The sequence below is a fragment of the Medicago sativa genome, chromosome 5 (genome assembly GCF_051527215.1).
Source record: "Medicago sativa cultivar Bolivia chromosome 5, Bolivia_mono, whole genome shotgun sequence".
Classification (NCBI taxonomy): domain Eukaryota; kingdom Viridiplantae; phylum Streptophyta; class Magnoliopsida; order Fabales; family Fabaceae; genus Medicago; species Medicago sativa.
The window spans coordinates 27,923,650-27,943,136 of NC_140753.1; the positions used below are offsets into that span (position 1 = coordinate 27,923,650).

At 33.9% G+C, this 19,487-nt stretch overlaps 1 protein-coding gene across 1 annotated transcript; it reads left to right on the top strand.

Moving 5' to 3' along the window:
- The first annotated feature begins 1,592 nt into the window (after positions 1-1,592).
- Positions 1,593-16,937, top strand: LOC146921505 (auxin response factor 17-like). Its single transcript, XM_085711320.1, has 7 exons — positions 1,593-1,708; positions 3,053-3,101; positions 3,502-3,576; positions 3,660-3,713; positions 10,642-10,720; positions 14,819-15,912; positions 16,500-16,937. The coding sequence occupies exons 1-7, from the start codon at positions 1,593-1,595 to the stop codon at positions 16,935-16,937; spliced, it is 1,905 nt and encodes a 634-aa protein (XP_085567446.1).
- The last annotated feature ends 2,550 nt before the right edge of the window (positions 16,938-19,487 follow it).

The window sequence follows — 19,487 nt, forward strand, 5'->3', positions numbered from 1 at the left end:
AGTGAGAATGGAAGCTTGAAGTTTGATACATCAAGAACAAACCAAAGGTGAACAATACAAACCACACTCTATGATTCTGTCAACGAATTAATCTCGTAAATTAAACCAATTTTTGGTTTTGGAGCCTTTGAAAAAAATGAGAAAAAAAATGAAAATTGTTGAAACACAAAAAAAATAGAAAATTTTGAAAGAACTTTGAATTCTTTGACTGAATGTCAAAGAAGTGGTGTGAGGTATGGTATATTTATAGAAAAACAATTCAAGCAAATCACCACTATTAATGTAAAGATGAAAAAATTAAGTATAATTTTTAATTTATTACTTCTTGTGCAAAATAAATATAAATATAAAATAGTATCAAGAATTTTTCAAGACACATGTTGCAAGTTTTAATTGCATGATTTATTTGTCCACTTCCTATTTTTCAGCCACACCTCCTTGAATTGTGGCAAATAGTGCATTGTGATTGGTTGCTTTTTATTCTTGAAGAATTCTTGATGTTTTTTTTCTAGAGATATAGCATTGCTCATATAAAAATGCGTAAGTAATGCAACATTTTAAGAAAGTATATGAGTAAATTAAAATTAATTAAGTTCATTTTAATATCCTTCAAAAAAAGTTCATTCTTATCACTTCCTTTGGAAAAAAAAATTATTTTTATCACAATTGTTTTAACTTTTTTTTTCGATGAATAATATGTGACTTTTTTTTAAGCACTAAACATTTTTTTTAACAAATTGAAGCACTAAACACTACCACAATTTTGAGTTTTAATAGCGTCTGTTTAATAGCACTTTCTGATAAACGCTATTAAAAAGCCAACACACGGACCAGTAATAGCGCTTATACATCGGGCGCTATTATACACTGCTTCTGCATATCCTTACTTAGCGTTTTGGCCAAAACGCTATTATTATGAACTACTTAGATAGCGCTTACGTGGAAACGCTATTAACCAACACACCTTAGATAGCGCTTCTGTGAAAGGTTATTCTGGCACTGAACACACCAAAACCATTACCACACATTAAAAAAAAAATTAAATTAAATAAATAAACACACAGAAAAACACTTTAGATAACCAAAATCCAGAACACGTTCATCTCAAACCCACAACCATAATCTCAAAACTTCCTTCTCACCACCGAATCCTCACCGGACCTCATCGTCGATCTAGCAGTCAGAACCCAGAAACCGGCCACCACCATCATCTAACCCTCATCTCCACCGTACGTGTACCCAAAAACCCACCACCACCATCTCACTCTCGATCTCACCAAAACCACATCGAACCACCAAACCCATCATCATCTTCACTGTCTCTGCAACCACCCACCACCATCGTCTCCACCGTCTCACTCACCACCATCAAACCCATCATCATCTTTGGACTCGCCCTTCATCTCACCCTCGTTCCCTTTTATCGTCATCGAACTCGCCGTCGAATTGATTGGCCGCCAAACACCTATCTCTACTCCGCCACCACCTCCGCCCCTGGTTCTCTACACCACCTCCTCCCTCAGCTACTTCGCCTCACAACTTTTCCACCGCAATTTCCAACTGAACCACACAAAAACCCTCGCTCGAACAAAATGCACGATCGACCTCGTAAACCGTTGAAGGAAGAAGATGAATCAGCTTTATTAGCCAAAGCTGAAAAGCTTCGTTCACTTCAGTCTCAATTCCTCGATAATCACCAAAATCGCATGTACGTTCTTCCTTTAACTCTTCTCTTTCGCTTAGATTTTTGTTTTGTTTTGATTATAATTCAATAAATCTGTTTACAAATATAGCAAATAAGCTTTAGATTTTAGTGCAAAGCTTCTAGAAATTAATCCAGAATGCTACACAGCTTGGAATTACAGAAAACTCACCGTTCAACACAATCTCTATCAATCCGATTCCAATTTCGTTGCATCTCTCTTGATCTGTAGCTCAAAGTGGTGAGATTTTTATTTTATTTACTTTCTTAAGTAATTGAATTGAATTGAATAGTATATATGTAGATTTAATGTAAAATTTGAACAATGTTCTTTGTGATTGCAAAATATGGAATTGTGATTGGTCATTTTGTATTGTTTGGGTGGAGAGTGCGTTGAAGAAGAATTTCAAGTCCTAGGGTGCATGGCATCATAGAAAATGGGTGCTTAGCAAGGGACATTTATCCATACATAACGAATTGCACCTTCTGAATGGTTTTCAGAAGGCTGATGCATGGAATTTTCTCGCTTGGAATTACCAAAGGTTAAATATTTATCCCTTTTGATAAAAAGAAAAGGAAATTGCAATTTGAGAGGCTGATGATGACACTTTTTGTTTTGGTATTACTTTCAAATTTGTTACTGCATTAATGAAAAGATCAGATGAGGATGAGTATACACAGAGAAAGTGATAGAGGATAATTTTAGCAATTACTTTGTCTGGCATAATAGGAGGTATGCTAAGAACTTACTCTTTCAACAGATCATTACGGTGATGGTTGAAACTATTGTATGCGTTTCTTCGATGCAATTGCGCTCATTTTAATATATTTGTCATAAATTGTTATGCTTGTCTCTGAAAAAGCATTAAATTTCAATGTTGACAACGATGTTGTATGATACATAGTTTTGTCACATATCTTGTTTACATATTGGCATGCACAAGATTGATTTGTTCACTTATATTTGCTTTATTGTTTATGTTCTGGAAACAAACGTTGATATCTATCTAGGATATGCTATTTATGCGTGATAAGTTGTGGCCGACAACAGTGGTTTGATTGCATACCAACCCATCTAGCTAGGTATTTGACAAAATATTCTTTTAGTATGGCCAGTAATCAATTGGCCTTTCCCTTCGTGCATTATAGAAGATTCTCATTAATTTTCAGCTTTGGATTCAACGGAGAGTGGAGAATATATTGCTTTTGGTGGAAGACTAATTTTATTTTGGCCTCTATTTTGTTGATGTTGTTCTCAAAACTCCTAGGTATGTAAACATGCTCTCAAATTTTAGAAGTTATGTGCACACCACAGTGATACCTAACTTTAACTACATCTTTCTTTGGCAGGTCCATGTTTTGGCAGTGGCCTCCATCTAAAGTTGTTGTCACTGTCACGGTTCATAAATTCCCACCAAACAGATACAAAATCTTTTTGTTGCCTAGATTGGATTGTATATCCTCTTTGACTTAATAGGTTAGTTTAAATGCATTTAGTGTAAGTTAGATTGAATTCAATAGTAAGGTTTGTGGGGGAGATGAATTGGTGGAAAAAATCAAAGTGATCTCTTGGCATTGGAGTATCAATAGACTCAAAATAGCGTTAGTTTATTTTACGAGTGGTGTCAGAATCCTAGAGTGTTTACTCCGGTAATGTTTGGAGTATCTCATAATTGCACATATTTTTTTTAATATCAATCTTAGTTTTTAATCTTTGTAATTATATGATCTCTCTAACACCCTTTCCTCACTAAATTCGTTGCTTCTTCCCTGATCTCAATCTGTTATTTACTTTTTAGATTAAAGAATTTACTACGATCGAATATGGTTGTTATGGGGCTAGTTACGCGAAGTCAGGAAGGACATTCACCATGGTAAGTGATATCAAATTTGTGTTCTCAAAGAGCATTTAGATAAGGAAAAAATGTCTGATATATGCCTTTGTGGTTTGCTGCAGGTATATGAAAACATGCAAATGGCAGTTACCTTTCATGAAGTGCGTAACCTTTTAGTAAGTTTATTTTGATAAACCAATAAATGAAGAGCTATATATTGGAAAATAATGCACTATTCTTTCAATTTCTCCCATATCTGTTCAAGAACTCAAATAATGTGTGTTTACACGCATAATTTAGACATATTATTTAAGATCTTGAGATGTGAGAGAAATGAAAAGTTTATTTTGACAATATAAATGATTATTACTTGAGCTAGTTCAAAACACACCTTTAACTAAGCTGCAGTAGTTTGTCAAGTTATCGAGGTTGTTTAACAGTTTTCTCGAGTAATTGTTCCTGCAATATGAAATTGTAGTAGTGACTTCAGGTTCATTAGAATGCTCGAGGTCAACCAGTTGGGGAAGAAAGACAAGGTTTTGCTAATTACGTTGGTGTCATCGTTCGTTGGGAGGTTCCAATTTGTATGGAAAATTGGAGAAAAAAGCCAAGGTTTTGTTAGTTACTTAAGGTTTGTCATCGTTCATGTATACGTATTGTGCATGGACTTTGCATTTTTATGTAAGTGTACATTAGATGTCATATGTAATTAAGTTTCTTATTAACACATTATTGTTTATTTCTATTAATGGATGACTAGTGTTTCTGATAAGTATAGATTTTTTGTCTGGTGAGTATCTTATTATGATGCTTTTAGTTGTGGATGCAATTTTTAAAAAAAATAAAACATGACTTTTATTAGCGCTTTTCTGAAAGTGCTATTAAAGGGGGATAATTAAGATAGCGCTTTTCGGAAAACGCTAAGAAACATCTGTTTAAAAGTAACACAAAAATAAGGCTTTATTAGCGCTTTTTTGAAAGCGCTATTGAAACATTGCTATTTAATAGCGTTTTAAAAGCGCTAATATAGGGCTCTGACCTATAATAGCGGGGGCTTTCTTAGCGCTTTACAAGCGCTATTAAACGCTAAAATGAACGCTATTAAAGGGGGTATTTTGTAGTAGTGAAATAATATGAAATTAATTAGCGCCTTTTATGGTTCATGATTCCTTCACCGGGTTGATCTCAAAGATGTTATCAGACAATCTCGGAGCCATTGCAACACTTCCTTTTGTTAATACCAACAACAATATGTGAAAAAGAAAGAAAATGGCATATAAAATGATCAAATGAAACATGGACTTTTTATAGGCGGTAACTACTAAATTAATTATTATGTGAAGAAACTAAAAGAATAAACAAAAAATAAAAAGTCTGTTGCAATTCGATTGGCCGCCAAAGTAAAATGGACACTTGTCATAGAACAATTGGATCGGCCAACAAAATAATACGTCAATTATATAAAAAAACAGATGGACCTGTATACGTTAATACGTTAATGTAGCATTTGATTGCAAATTAACTATTAATTAACTATTTCCTTTTATACATTGTACTACTACTACAACCTCGTATTAATTAACTATTTCCAATCAAGAATACATATTCCTTTTATACATGGTACTAAAACCTCTCTAAAAAAAATGGTACTACAACCTCATACTACAAAAAAAAAAAAAGTTACTATTTCCACTCATTTGACCAACTTAATTATGCCTTGAGTGCGGCAATACCATGATGGTGTACAAAATAACGGAAATAAAATAAAAAATAAGTTACTATATTGATCATTTGTTGACCAAATTAATTATGACTTGATTACCGCAATACCATGATGGTGTACAAAAAACGGAAATAAAAATAAAAATATGATAAAAACAAAAAAACATTTTTTGGTTACAAAAAAAAAAATTAGAGTCCAAAGAGTGTAATTGCTAAAAAATAAAATGACACCACTAATTGCTATTTTTTTCTGATTCAAAATAGTGTATCCGTAGATGATATTTATCTCTTCTTCTCCAAGAAAAATTAGAAAATTATTTCTTTTAAGATAGGCAGGATATTAAAATATGGTTGAAAATTTAGTAGAAAAAGAAACTTATTTGTCAGTTTGGTTTACAACTTAAAAACGATTTTTCCTATATACGTACGATATTATTTTTGGAGATTAAAAAAATTCACAAAGATAATACAATAATTAAGTTATTTCCGAGTAATTATAAAAAACATCGGCTAACTAATATGTAAAATTTTAGAGTCAAAATTAGAGTGGAAAAGAAATAAAAACTATTTAACCAGATTGGCTCCGAAAACCGGCCGAGTCGCCAGTTTAAACTGGTTTTCAGCGAGTCTTACCGGTTTATTTACATAACCAATCTAATGTATGGCTCAAACCGGCATAGGCACCGGATCCCAGTCGGACCGGTTCGACCGGCCGGTCCGAGCCGATTTTTAAAACTATGAGTATATCAACATGTATTGCATTTAACACAAGCATATTTTGGAAGTGTTAAATCACTTGTTTTATAAAATGGGCCTTTGAAGGATGAATATTGATGGAGAAATTTGATAAGTGTATTAAACCGTTTACAAGTAATAAAGAGTAAGTAAGATCGTCTCCACATGGATTGTCATTTTAACTCGGCAACTAGCGTTGCTATTAGATGTAGAAAATATAAACAATTAAATAAAAGAAAGCAAGTAAATTAATGGGGGTTTTGCAAGTTTGATTTGATTGTGCAAAGGAGTAGTGAGTTAGTAACCTGGTTTGATCGCAGAATATTAAGCAGCGGTTTTGATTCTTTGAATCTCCTATATTCTCTTGTTGGATTTAACAGACAACTCTTCATTCAATTATAGACAATGGTTCTATGTAAGTTATGAGTTCGTGGGGGTAGTATGTCCCTCCAATTGTCAAATTTCATTTGTTGATCACTCTAAGGTTATATGCAATGCTAAAGGGTGTAGGGTCGTCAATCCTACAGGGGTCAGTAGGTGCACGTACAAAATATTAGAGGGGAGTCTTACTCTCTCAAAGGTAATTAAAACATATGATAATTGGTATTCCTAAATTGTCATATAAAAACTCCATCTACGTCTATGAATCTTAGAAGTTCATAACATATTAGATATTACCTTAGCAGTTCTACAAATGGGCAGTCATATCTTGTCTATCTTACCAAGGGGGAAAGAATAAGATTAATAAACAACGTTTAGAAGAGAGTGTTTGCTCTGTTTCTATGTTTAATCTTAGGTTCTAGGAATGTTACACTCCCTAGTCCTAGTGAAAACATTAAGACTTTTGCATAATAAAATTAAATAGAGATCATAACATAACCGAAATAACTCTTCTCTCTTTCTGAAACCCTAGCCGTCACGGTGATTTAGGGTCAATTTTGACCCAAAAATCACCACTCCGAATTGTTTTTCCTTCTATCCTAATTGAATAAGTGATTTCACATATTTTTTGTTTCCTTTCGTTTGTTTTTATGATTTCTTCGTCTTTGAACGACTCTGTTTGTTTTGATTTCCCGTCTTTGTGCGGTGCGTTTTTTATTTCGCGTCTTAGTGCGGTGTTTATTTGATTCAGGTTGAAAGATTAGCTTTGAGCAAGTGCAAATCTGATCAATGACAATGACTTTGACGTCATCAACGTTGTAGATCCGGAGACATGAGTATTCCGGAGACATGAATATAGTCATATTAGTCATATTTGTAGGCATATGTACTTTGCCGTTTTATGCTAATAACTTGGATGTTGTGAGTTTGTTCACAGATTCATCCTTTTTGTTTTCAGCGAAATTTGGATTTGTATTGTATCTATGCACTCTATCAATTTGAATGAATGAATATAATTTATTTTTGTCAAAAAAACATAACCGAAATAAATAATTGAATTAAAAAGATCTAACAATTAAATAGATGTTCATCTCAGAATCCTACCCAATTTGGGTTTAGTTACTCATGGTAACTAAAGACAAAATTACAAAAGAATAAAACATATCGTAGAGACTAAGAATGAGGGGAGAGATTCCTTCCTTGAAGCTCCCAGTGCTTGTCTTTCTCCTTAAATTACTTCGTTCTGAATGCTGATTAGTGAATGAGAGAAGTTGTATTTATAGATTGATTTCCAAGTGGGTTTGGGCAAAAAACTGGACTTTTTTCCTCAAACCCACAGAAGAAAAACAACAAAAGTTGTTTTTCACCAGGAGGCGCACACCCTCGCGCATGGGAAGGTGCGCCTCACACGCCTATGCAAATTTTGCACACCCGGGGCACGCAACAGCACACTCGGGGCGCGTCATCACAACTGGGCAATGCGTTTCGAGTGTTTTCTTCCATGAAACTTGCATTGAGACTTGTAATAAAATTTCCCCTCTTTGTAATGTCTTTAGAGGCCTCTTAAATCATCATCCATTACCAAATCCTCTTGAGATTCTTTTCTTTGCCGATTTGCATGATTTTGTATTGAATTACATCAAAAACACCTAAGAACTGCTCGGGTTGAAGAAAACTAGAATTGCATAACTCGAAATGAAAACAATACAAAATGTCCCAAAAATCATAGACAATTGTTCAAAACCTCCTCTAAATTGGATCAAAACCTAAATAAAATGACTAAAAAATATGTTGAAATAACGTAAGATGACACCTGTCATCAAATATTTACAACAAAGCTTTTAAAAATTGAAATTCATGAACAGATGAGGTAGGAATAGCCTCGATATAATTTTATGTGATAGAGACATTAGATATAATTCTAGTCGTAGTGATGAATGTAGTTTTGCATCAAACAAGATAAGTATTTGTATCGTCTCCACAGGGATTTGTGCGACATCATGGATAGTTTAACATCAAATATCATTCCAAGTATTAAGAGTGATTGTTTGTTTGAATTGTAAAAAGCTAAACTAAATTGCAAAAAGTAAAAGTTGAGATAAATAAGGATTGAAACTTGTTAGGAGTAGAGTTCCTTAACCAAGCGTCACAAATAACCTAATGATCCATACGAATTCTAGCTTTATAACCAATATTATCACAATCAATTCTACACTATCCTTCGTGTCCAAAGCGATATAATTAACTCTAAGGTATCGTTTAAACATTCGTGTCCAAATCCCTTAAACGATCACAAAGACGATAGGATCACTTAATCGACCGTGTCCATCCTGACTAAATGTCCTAAAGCATTAAACTCTTGATTATGGTGATTATCAAAGATTAACAAAGATGTCAAGTAAGTTTAACCTAAGATAAATTGCTACTCTAGCTCTAGATTCAAGAGTTCGTGTCCAAAGCATCTTGAATCTCATTGAAAGCATTAATACAAGAATAACAATAATATTGAATATAAATTGCTAGAACCATATGTAAGCTTAAATCAAAGGATTACATGGTAGCAAGGATCAAGTACCTCTCATCCCAACAAAGGATATTTAGCTACACATCATCATGGAAGCCTTGCAAGGATGGATTGAAAAGGAAGGATTCATTACACCTTGTGATGTCTCAACAAAGGAAGAAGAATCCAACTTCCAAAATCACTCTCACTCTATATGCTCTCTAGCCCTATTTCTCCCTCTAAGAATGCAGAAAATATCTATAAAATAGTCTATATCTTAAAAGAGAGGTAAAAGTTCTATTTAAATGGGCTGAGTTTAACAACTTGCGCTAATAGCGAAATATACGCTATTAGCGAAGTAGGTCGGCCTAAATGGTGACCAATGAGATTCTGCCACGTTGGTCCTTGTGCCCTGCTTTGCCCAAATTACGCTAATAGCGCAGTCCTCTGGAGCAATTACGCTAATAGCGTAACTGTCGCTAATAGCGACTTTCTTCAAAACTTCTTCTTGGCTTCGCCCCAGATACGCTATTAGCGTATCTCTCTGGAGAATTTTCGCTAATAGCGTATTTGTCGCTAATAGCGACGTTCTTCAAAACCAGCTTCTGCTAATTTGCACTTTTTCATGATTTTTGGTCCTTGCTCAGTGTCTTGGGGTAAATTCCTGCATAAAAGGATAGAGTAAGATATATAAAGCGTAATAAGGCATTTAACGCTAATTTCTCGGCTTTTCCTTCAATAACTTGCAAAACAAGTAACAAAAAGTGCTTAAAATATAACATGAAATTAACACTTCTTGGCATTTATCACGTAGCAATGACAGATCTTGCCCAAAATATTAAGGGACCGCAAATGACTTAGACTAGGAAAATATGGAATATGAAATGCAATCCAATGGTGGAAGAGCCGACAAAAAATTGAAAGAAAAAAAAATAAAGTGACGAAAAACTCATCATTAAATAATGGAGGAACCGATAAAAATGGAACTAAAAAAAAAAGAAATCGACTATATTTCCTTATTTCTTCTTACTTTTGTATTATTGTCGAGGCCCAATCATACGACCCAATGTCCACACGAGAAGATAAAGCTCAATAAGGCGTCCCAAAGCATCTAAAGATCATGTGTGCCAACAAAAGGCCTCAAAGCACTGAACAAGGCCTTCATAGCCCATATGAGCCTTCTGTGCCATCAAACCATCACTTGACCTTTGCGCAGTAAGGGTATTATCGTCAAGATGCGCGTCCATGGAATCTATAAATAGAGCACCCCACCGCAAAAATATGTACACAATTCTCATTCCAAAATATTACTCAAACACCTTGGGACTTCGCTGACTTGAGCTTCGAAGTGTATTTGCAAGTACACCACCGCAAAAGCACCATGACAACCTATTTAAAACTAAAAATAATCGTCATGCTAGTCGGTCTCGACAAATAGGTGGTTATACTATTAGAGGAGGAAGCCTTCCAACTGAGCGAATGATAGGTGATGCTAGAGCAGCCGAATAAGGAAATCAATTCTTTCTTATGGCCACTAACTCATAATGTGGGTCCTTTAGAGGCTCAGAACAAAGTTAAAACATGGTGGGACTAGTGATAAGTGGCAAATTACAGTTATTTTCTCTTGCACTTATCAACTTTTTTTTTTTTTTTTTTTTTTCAGGTAATCAAGTATAAAACCCCTAATTATATGTAAATATAGTTTTTATGGCACAATAGGCTAGAAAGATATTACGTTTTACTTCCCACACCTTTTTTTGTAGGTTTTTGATATGATTACACTGGAACAGAACAATGCGATGCAAGTACCCTCGTTGAAAGCCAAGCCAGGGCAACTCAAAGGCATTGAGCAAAACCTGATTCACTAGGCTAGCTGCAACGAAGTGAAATCGAGCCAAAATGGAGAGAGCCAAGGAGAAATGCTAAAGATCATTCGCTAGGCAAACTAAGGCAGTTTCATAAAAGGATAAATGACATGTGGCTTTTCCCTCTAAAGAAGAAAGCTCGATTCCTTAGGTGAGCACAAATTTTGCCTAGGAAATCTACACTTGAAGGCAATCTATAATTAGGGAGTGTAGTCATAAATTTTAGGTAATCACTTGTAATACAACACTGTTAGAGAGAGAACAGAGAGAGGAAGGCGTGAGTTCACCATTTGAGGCTAGGAAGCTTGGAATCAAGTTTGTTTATGCTTCTCCGACATCAATCAACCTTTCTTTGTTAGATATGCTCTCCATGGGTAACTAAACTCTTTTGTGTTGAAATTATATGTAAATAACTAAGATTCTGATGTAATACTCTTAGTCTGGATTTTATATGATTTACCCATTCAATATAATCTTTGATTTAAATATGTTCTTAATGCTTTCGTCGACGAGCACTCTGCAAACAATCTTTGGATACACACTAACATTCGACTGATGATATCCAAGAGTAGTTAGCTGATTCACCAATCCCAAGAAAATTACCAACATGTGAAGCACACGACCCTCTAGAAGACGTTAATTCGGGTCATCCTAAGGAACCCAAAATAAAAAAAGCATAAATTGGTAGAATACATCAGGCTCCATAAAGATTGCTTCAAACGGGATTACCATGAAATTCTTGGTTTGGCAAGGGAGTTGGTGAATCATAGACTCCCAATCAAAGAGGGGTATAAACCACAAAAATAACCCCGCAAAAGAGTTCAACGCTCAACTGATGCCTCATATTAAGGCTGAAATAGAAAGACTACTCAAGGTTAGGTTCATCAGAACAACTAGGTACGTAAAATGTCTATCTAACATTGTGTTAGTAATGAAGAAGAATGGGTAGATTAGAGTATGTATTTATTACAGAAATCAGAATTTATCTGTAAGCCACACAATCCTCACTTTCATGGATTGACATTCTGGCTATAATAAAATATTGGTTTAAATGTGTCATTGGTCCTTGCGCTTTCATCAGATTTTGGCATTGGTCCCTGCACTTTTTTTTGTTTGGCATTGGTCCCTGCACTTTGTAAAAATATTGGTATTGGTCCCTCTGTTAACTTTCTGTTAAAAAAAAAAACCACAAAACTAACGGAGTGCCACGTGACCCAATCATTTCACGCCACGTGGCACCAATACCAATATTTTTACAAAGTGCAGGGACCAATACCAATATTTTTACAAAGTGTAGGGACCAATACCAATAGTTTTGTGTTTTTTTTTTAACAGAAAATTAACAAAGGGACCAATACCAATATTTTTACAAAGTGCAAGGACCAATTCCAAACAAAAAAAAATGCAAGGACCAATGTCAAAATCTGATGAAAGTGCATGGACTAAAGGCATATTTAAGCCTAAAATATTTATGGGTAAAGAAGATACTCACAAAACAACTTTCAAATGTCCTGGAGCGCTTGCAATATAAGAATAGAATTGTTATGCCATTTGGATTAAAAATGCCAATAAAAAATACCAGAGGGTTGTGAACATTATGTTCCATGACCTAATATGAAACATCATGGAAATCTATAATGATGACGTAATGGTTAAATCTAAAAACTTTCAGAATATATCATATGGTAGAACTGGAATAAGCTATTAAAGTTTTGTTTGGGAGTTTGGAGGGGAAGGAAAGGAAAAACTTTGACGGGTGCAAAATATGTGAAAAAATAGAGAAATCTTTCAATTTTTTTAAAAGAGTAGTTTTTTAGAGAATGATAAATTAATGCATATGATTATTTGATTTTTAATTTTAAAAATGTTATAACAACATAGATTAAATTTGAATAATTCTCATTAACCATCCAAAACCCTCCCCCAATACAATTTTTTAGTTCCTCCAAATGAGGAGAATTTTGTATTATGAAGAAAAGTTAACCCCCAAAGCCCTCATCTCTCATTTTCCTCTATTTCTTCCACTTGCTCATTCCTTTTTTCCTAAGTCTTCCCCTCCCTTCCCCTCCAAACTCAAACAAAGCCTAAGAGGATAAGACTGCACGACTAGAAGAGAAATCCTGTCAAGTGCGCATTCGGGATATCGACATGGAACATTTTGGGCTTTCTAGTGCATAACAAAGGAGGTAAGGTAGATAAAAAAATAAAAGACAAAGCTATCTTAGAAGCAAGTCCTACGCACACTACGAAAGAATTGCTAGCTCTTATTCAAAATCAACTTCATGTGAAGGTTTATAGCCAATTCGGTTGGCAAGAAGAAATCATTTTCACCATTATTACGGACGAAGGACTTGGAAGACATGACATGAGGAGCTAAACAACATGAATTATTTCACCAAATTAAACAAGTCTCTGCTACTCTAGTACTCATGCCTTATGTGTCAGGAAAACCACTTAAGTTCTACTCCCTCCGGTCCTATTTATAATAAACATTTAACTTTTTTGATTCATTGCATAAATAATGTATTTGCTCTATATTCTAGACAAGATACATTAATTACACAATAAATCTAAAAAGTCAACTTTTTCTTATAAATAGAAACGGAGGGAGTATATCACTGCTGAGGATGACTCAATTGCTTGTTAGCCTAGGATGGCGATGACAGAAGTATAATATATATATATATATATATATATATATATATATATATATATATATATATATATATATATATATATCTCTTGTAAAACCCTAATCGTCACCACTTATCTTCTTCTTTTTGATCTACCAAAGAGAGGTGATTTATGGTTAATTTTGATCCAAAATCACCCCCTCCAAATTGTTTTTTCTTTGTCTTTTTATTAAGTAAATGATTTTCACATGTTTTAAGGCTTCTTTCGTACGTTTTTGTGATATCAACTTTGTTTGTATTGATTTTCTGTCTTTGTGTGGTGTTTTATATTTCTTAGTGCAGTATTTATCAATGATTTTGGTGTCGTCAATATTGTATATCTGGAGACATAAGTATTATGGAAACTTGAATATAATCATATTTGTAATTATATGTACATTGTTGTTTTATTCTATTGACATGGAGGCTGCAAGTTTTTTCACATATTCATTATTTTTGTGCCTAAAGACTTTAAATTTATATTGTATAAATATACTTAACTTTTTTTTGACCAAAGCAAAATAAATATTATCATTAATCAACCAATGTTCAATACAAGAAGAATAATAATAAAAAATACGGTGACTAACCCAAGAACAGACCGCCCTAGCTAAAGTATGAACAACCATGTTCGCTTGTCTCCTAACAAACTTCACCAACGAAGTTGGAATGTAAAGATAACTGATAAATAATACAAAAAACAATAGAATAGAATTCCGAATCACCATGGTCCGGAGACGATAGAGCTTGCACTAGAGTAGCTGAGTCGGACTGGAAAACAACCTGGTCCCATCTGTTCACATCAGGAAAGTGAATGACATCGAGTAAAGCTACTGCCTCCCCCTCCAAAACTGTCATATTTGATCGCTGCCATTTCGTTTAAGCCCGAATAAAATGCCCACGAGAGTCTCTAACACAACACACAAAAGATATAATATAGTTACGGTCATGGAACGCGGCATCCACATTGCACTTCAATCACGTCTCGTGCGGTTTCTCCCAAACTGAGTTGTTACATTGCACTCTATTATGCCCGTGTTGCATAATCAGTGGTGAGGGCTGTTTATGAACCTGTTGTCATTGCTACCATGCATCTAGTGTTGTCCTTCCAATGCTTGTTGAAGTATGATGAGTGTCATTCCAAATGACATCATTATGTGCAATCCAAATTTGCCAAAGAAGTAAAGTCACCCGACCAGCAATGTCTCGGCTTGTTGAAGTAAAGATTTTGTTTTTGACATATGTTGTTCAAAATATACTTATCACCTTGAATAAATGAATATTGTTTATTTTTGTAAAAAAATAGATCTTATCCAAAAATAAATTATACTCCTAAAAAAGAAATTCATATCATGTAAAAAAATAGTTTAATATGATAAAAAAAGTTGTTACAAACTAAAAAGATAAAAAAACTAGGAGATATGGGAGCGAAAAGAAACAAGAAAAACAAACCTATTGCCTATTTATATCAAACTTCGTAAACCTTCATCCTTATTCGCGCTTCTCTCTTACTCTCTTCATAACAAATTCTCACTCCCTTCGCCTAGTTAATCCCTCCGCCAAGTCTCCTCAGCAACCTAACCGTATTGATCCAAAAATCTGGCAGTGCTGCGCCGGGGCTGCCTTTAAAATTCCAAAACTACATTCTCATGTTTACTACTTCCCATTAGGGCACTTAGAACACATATGTCCATCCCCAAACCCTAGCACACTCTCCCTTCTCCATGGTTCTCGTCCATTCATTCCCTGCACCATCTCCGCGGTTGATCTACTCGCTGACTCTCGTACTGACGAAGTCTTCGTCAAACTACTCCTAACTCCCGTCACTAACGACCGTGTCCACGAACCTCCTGAGGTTCGTGAAGACGAAGATGACGGGGTTGAGGTTGTTTCCTCTGGCAAAACTCTAACTCCGTCTGATGCTAATAACGGTGGTGCATTCTCCGTACCTAGCGAATGCGCAAAATTAATCTTCCCGCCACTTGACCTCCAAGCTGAAAAGCCGTCTCAAAAACTCTCCGTAAAGGATATTCACGGCAAAGAATGGAAGCTTCGCCACGTCTACCGTGGGACTCCCTTGCGACACCTGATCACCACCAACTGGAGTGAGTTTGTTGACGAGAAGAAACTGATTGGTGGTGATTCCTTAGTTTTCATGAAAAAATCAACTGGAACTGGAACTGCAATAATCTCCGTTGGAATCCGTCGGCAGAAGTTTGGTGCTGCTACTAAAATAACAGAAAAATCTGTTACTGAGGCCGTGGAATTGGCCGATAAGAAAATGGCTTTTGAAGTTGTATATTATCCTACTGCTGAAGGTTGGTGTGATTTTGTAGTTAATGCTAAGGTTGTGGAGGAAGCCATTAAGATTAAATGGAATCCTGGATTGAGAATTAAACTTTCTTTGAAGAAAGACAATTCTTCAAAGAGATGCTCAAATTTTGAGGGAACAATATCTGCTCTATCTTCTCCTAATCGTCCTTGGCGCATGCTTGAGGTATATATTTATATATGCTCTCTTCTTTTAGTCTTGTTATATTTCAAATGTTATCGGTCAAAGTTATGGTTCATGTTAGGAATTATATTTTTTTGATCAATTCATGTGAACTATATGTTCCAATGTGAAAAGTATAGGATATGTTCCAATGTGAAAAGTATAGGATATGTTCCAATGTGATCATCTTAAACATTAATCTTGTGCAAATAAGTCATATCGTATTCGTATAACATCATGAATTAACTTCAATGACTTTAGAAACTTTATACTTGAAATAGGTCAAATAAGTTGTCTCACTGCGTGTTTACATATGTATGTACAATATACTTTATATAAGCAGATTACATTTTAATGTTACATTAGATTAAGTTGTTTATATCACACAACGATTCTTAAGAAGTTTTTAAGTTTAAGAAACTTCTAAGCACTTTCGATTGTAAATACTTAATGCTTAGTAGGATCTTGATTTTGACTCTCATTCATTTATTTCATAAAAAACCTTTGACTTTTAGATCCATACTATACCTTATCATATATTTTAAATGATTGATTCTGGATACTTATCAGTTTTCATCTCAATATCATAGGTTAATTGGGATGAACCTAAAGTCTCGCAGCTGGTTCCAGAGCGAGTCAGTCCTTGGGAGGTTGAGCTTATTTCCAACATACATGCACTGCATCCACAGTTCCCTCGAACAAAAAAGCTTAGGACTGCTAAAGATTCTGCCTTACGCAATGATATAGAGGGAGACTCTTCCATCCCAAAGATAGAGTTTCTTTCTTCAGCGGCAAGTTCCTTCAATGAAACATCGTTGAATAGCAATGCTTTGCTCGATGACATGCAGGGAGCCAGGCACAATCTTTTTTCCGCATCAACTTCTTCCAACTGCAACACCAAAAAACTTAGTCCTGGTTCAATTATGTTATTTGGTCAGATCATACGTCCTGTTGGAATTGATTTACACGATTCAGATATCAAGGGGGAGGATGGCCGTAGAGGATGCAATGAAAATAGTCTTGTGTAGCTGAGATGTTAATGTCATTACTGCAGAAAAAGCGGTAACAATAAACTTTTCTGTTGTTACTGAATATATCTGTTTTATCAATGTCAAATATAATTTTCACTTTTCTAGTCCATTTATTGCAAATTTTTGTGAGAGCAAAAACGATTGCAGTAGGCTAACTGAAACCATATGATAATCACTGCAACAAAACATAAATCTATGCAAATATTGTTTAGATAGTGTAGGTCTCTAGCATAGTAATCAATGAAGATTGTTATGAGAAGAAAATAGGTGTACATACTTTCTTGTTAAGCTAAAAGCTTCTTCTAGCATTGATCTCAAGGTCCATACCTTCCCTCCAGCAAGCATTTTGTACATACTTTTTTTTTTTTGGCTTATTTTTCTTTTTCTTGTTTTTTCTTTAGTTTGTAACCAAAAAACTAAGATTATTATGAACCAAACAAGTAGGACCAATGTTAGGCTCATTTACGTTTGAACTTGATTAAATAATTGAGTCTAACTTCTCAAACTGCTTCGCTACATTACTATTATTTCGAATCAGAGAAGTGCTGGTTTTTCCTCTCTTTTTATTGCGTTAGCATTTAAAAAATGTGAAAGATGTTTTTTTTTTAATGAAATTTTTTATTTTGATTAAAACTAAAAATTTAAATGTTTGTTGCTTTCAAGTTATAACAAACCAAACAAACCATAATTATCTTTCTACGAAAAAAACATTGATTATCTATTTGATTGACATCAACAATATAACAAAAAAATATAATCTAATTTTTTTTAATGACACTAACAACAATCTTTATTATAGAAAAAAGTGATTTAAGGGTATAAATGAGATAATTAAAAAGTAAGTATAAATATACTCGTTTAGTTTGTTACACTTTTTAAATGATAAAGGAAACAAAACTTACATTTTTTTAATATTTAAATTTATCATTATCTATTTGTTTCCTTCAAAAAAAAATATTATCTATTTGTTACATGTGTTATTTGTATTAAAAATTAAAGGTATTTTTGAAAAGAGAAAAAGTCAGCCCAATAAAACTGAAAAGAGTTATTTTCTTTGTACACAGTATATATATATATATATATATAGATATACAGAAGATCATTTAAGACCACCCTTTAGAATCCATACATTTTCGATTTTTCCATATGATATGCGCTAATCTTTTTTTTTTGAAGGATATGCGCTAATCTTGTTTTGTATTCGGTTTTTCGGAAGTTTTACCCCACACCCCTGCATTTATACCTTTACCCATACATTTGTTTTATAATTCCAATTTTGTCCTCATATACAAACTAAAAACCACCCCATCTGTTTTGACGTTTCTCTGAATCTTTGTTAAGCTTTCCGAAACAAGAAAAGGTGTGATAAAATTGTACAACTTTTATAACGTCGCGTTCTTGTCTGTCGTCGTCACCGTTGCCGTATTCTTGCTTGCGGTCTTGAAATTTCTTTTCATTCTCCTTCTAAAATTCTTCTGGTTGAATCTTGGATTTATTATTAGTGCCTACTTTTCATTCACTTCTATTTCTCAATTTTATATTTTAATTTTAAAGTTAAGATTAGGGTTTTTTTTTATTTTTCAAATCCTTTGGAAATTTTTCTTATTCTTATATTCTGGAATTTTCTAGTTTTATTTTGTTTGTTGTTTTTTGTCGATTGCTAATTTCAATAAAAAAAAGTAGAGAAATGGTGATTCCAGTAACAATAACATAGAAAACATTGACAAACCCATAAAACTTGAATCAATGATTCCAGTAAACAATTAAGAGAACAAACACAACCATATGAAGAAACGATTCCGATAACAATAACCTTCCGGTTGCCAGATTTGATGCCGGTAAAAGAAAAATCTAATTGAATTGTTTCTGGATCAGAAGGATTCTACTTGCCGAATGTTGGAAACGTTTTCCAGAAAAATGAGGGTTGGGGTGAACAAATGCAAGGGTGAATGAGTTTATTTTTATATAAAAGGGTAGATATGGAACTTTGTGTCAAATGTTGGGGTCAAGGTATAAATGTAGGGGTGTGGGGTGGTTTTTCTTTGAACGGTAAAATAAAATTATTTATAACAATAGTATAATTTTTTGAGTTGAATTTTCTACTATTTTAAATTTACCTTACATTTCAACCATTTTATTTATGTTTTATTCATTTTATAATATTAGTTAAAAAAATATTAAATCACATTATAATAAGAACTACTCTACTACAATAGACAATTTAAAACTATAAAAAAAGTCTTTAATTTTTTTGACACAAATAAAAAAATATACATTAAAATTGATATAGTAAATCGATACAATACAAATTCAAAGTTGCTAAAAACAAAAATGATGAATCTCTGGACAAACTCAAATCATCCACGTTAATAGTATAAAACAGAAGAGTATGCCTACACATATGACTATATTCAAATCTTCAGAATACGTATGTTTCCGGATCTGCAACGTTGAGGACGCCAAAATCATTGATTGAATCTACAATTGCTCAAAGTTAATCTTTCAATCTGAATCAAATAAACACCGCACTAAGATGGAAAAACTAAA

Excerpts from the sequence above, each read along its gene's own strand:
- LOC146921505 (XM_085711320.1), top strand. The coding sequence starts at position 1,593 with ATGCACGATCGACCTCGTAAACCGTTGAAGGAAGAAGATGAATCAGCT. Across the intron at positions 3,102-3,501 it reads AAGTTGTTGTCACTGTCACG|ATTAAAGAATTTACTACGAT; the intron begins GTTCATAAATTC and ends TTTACTTTTTAG. Across the intron at positions 3,577-3,659 it reads CAGGAAGGACATTCACCATG|GTATATGAAAACATGCAAAT; the intron begins GTAAGTGATATC and ends GGTTTGCTGCAG.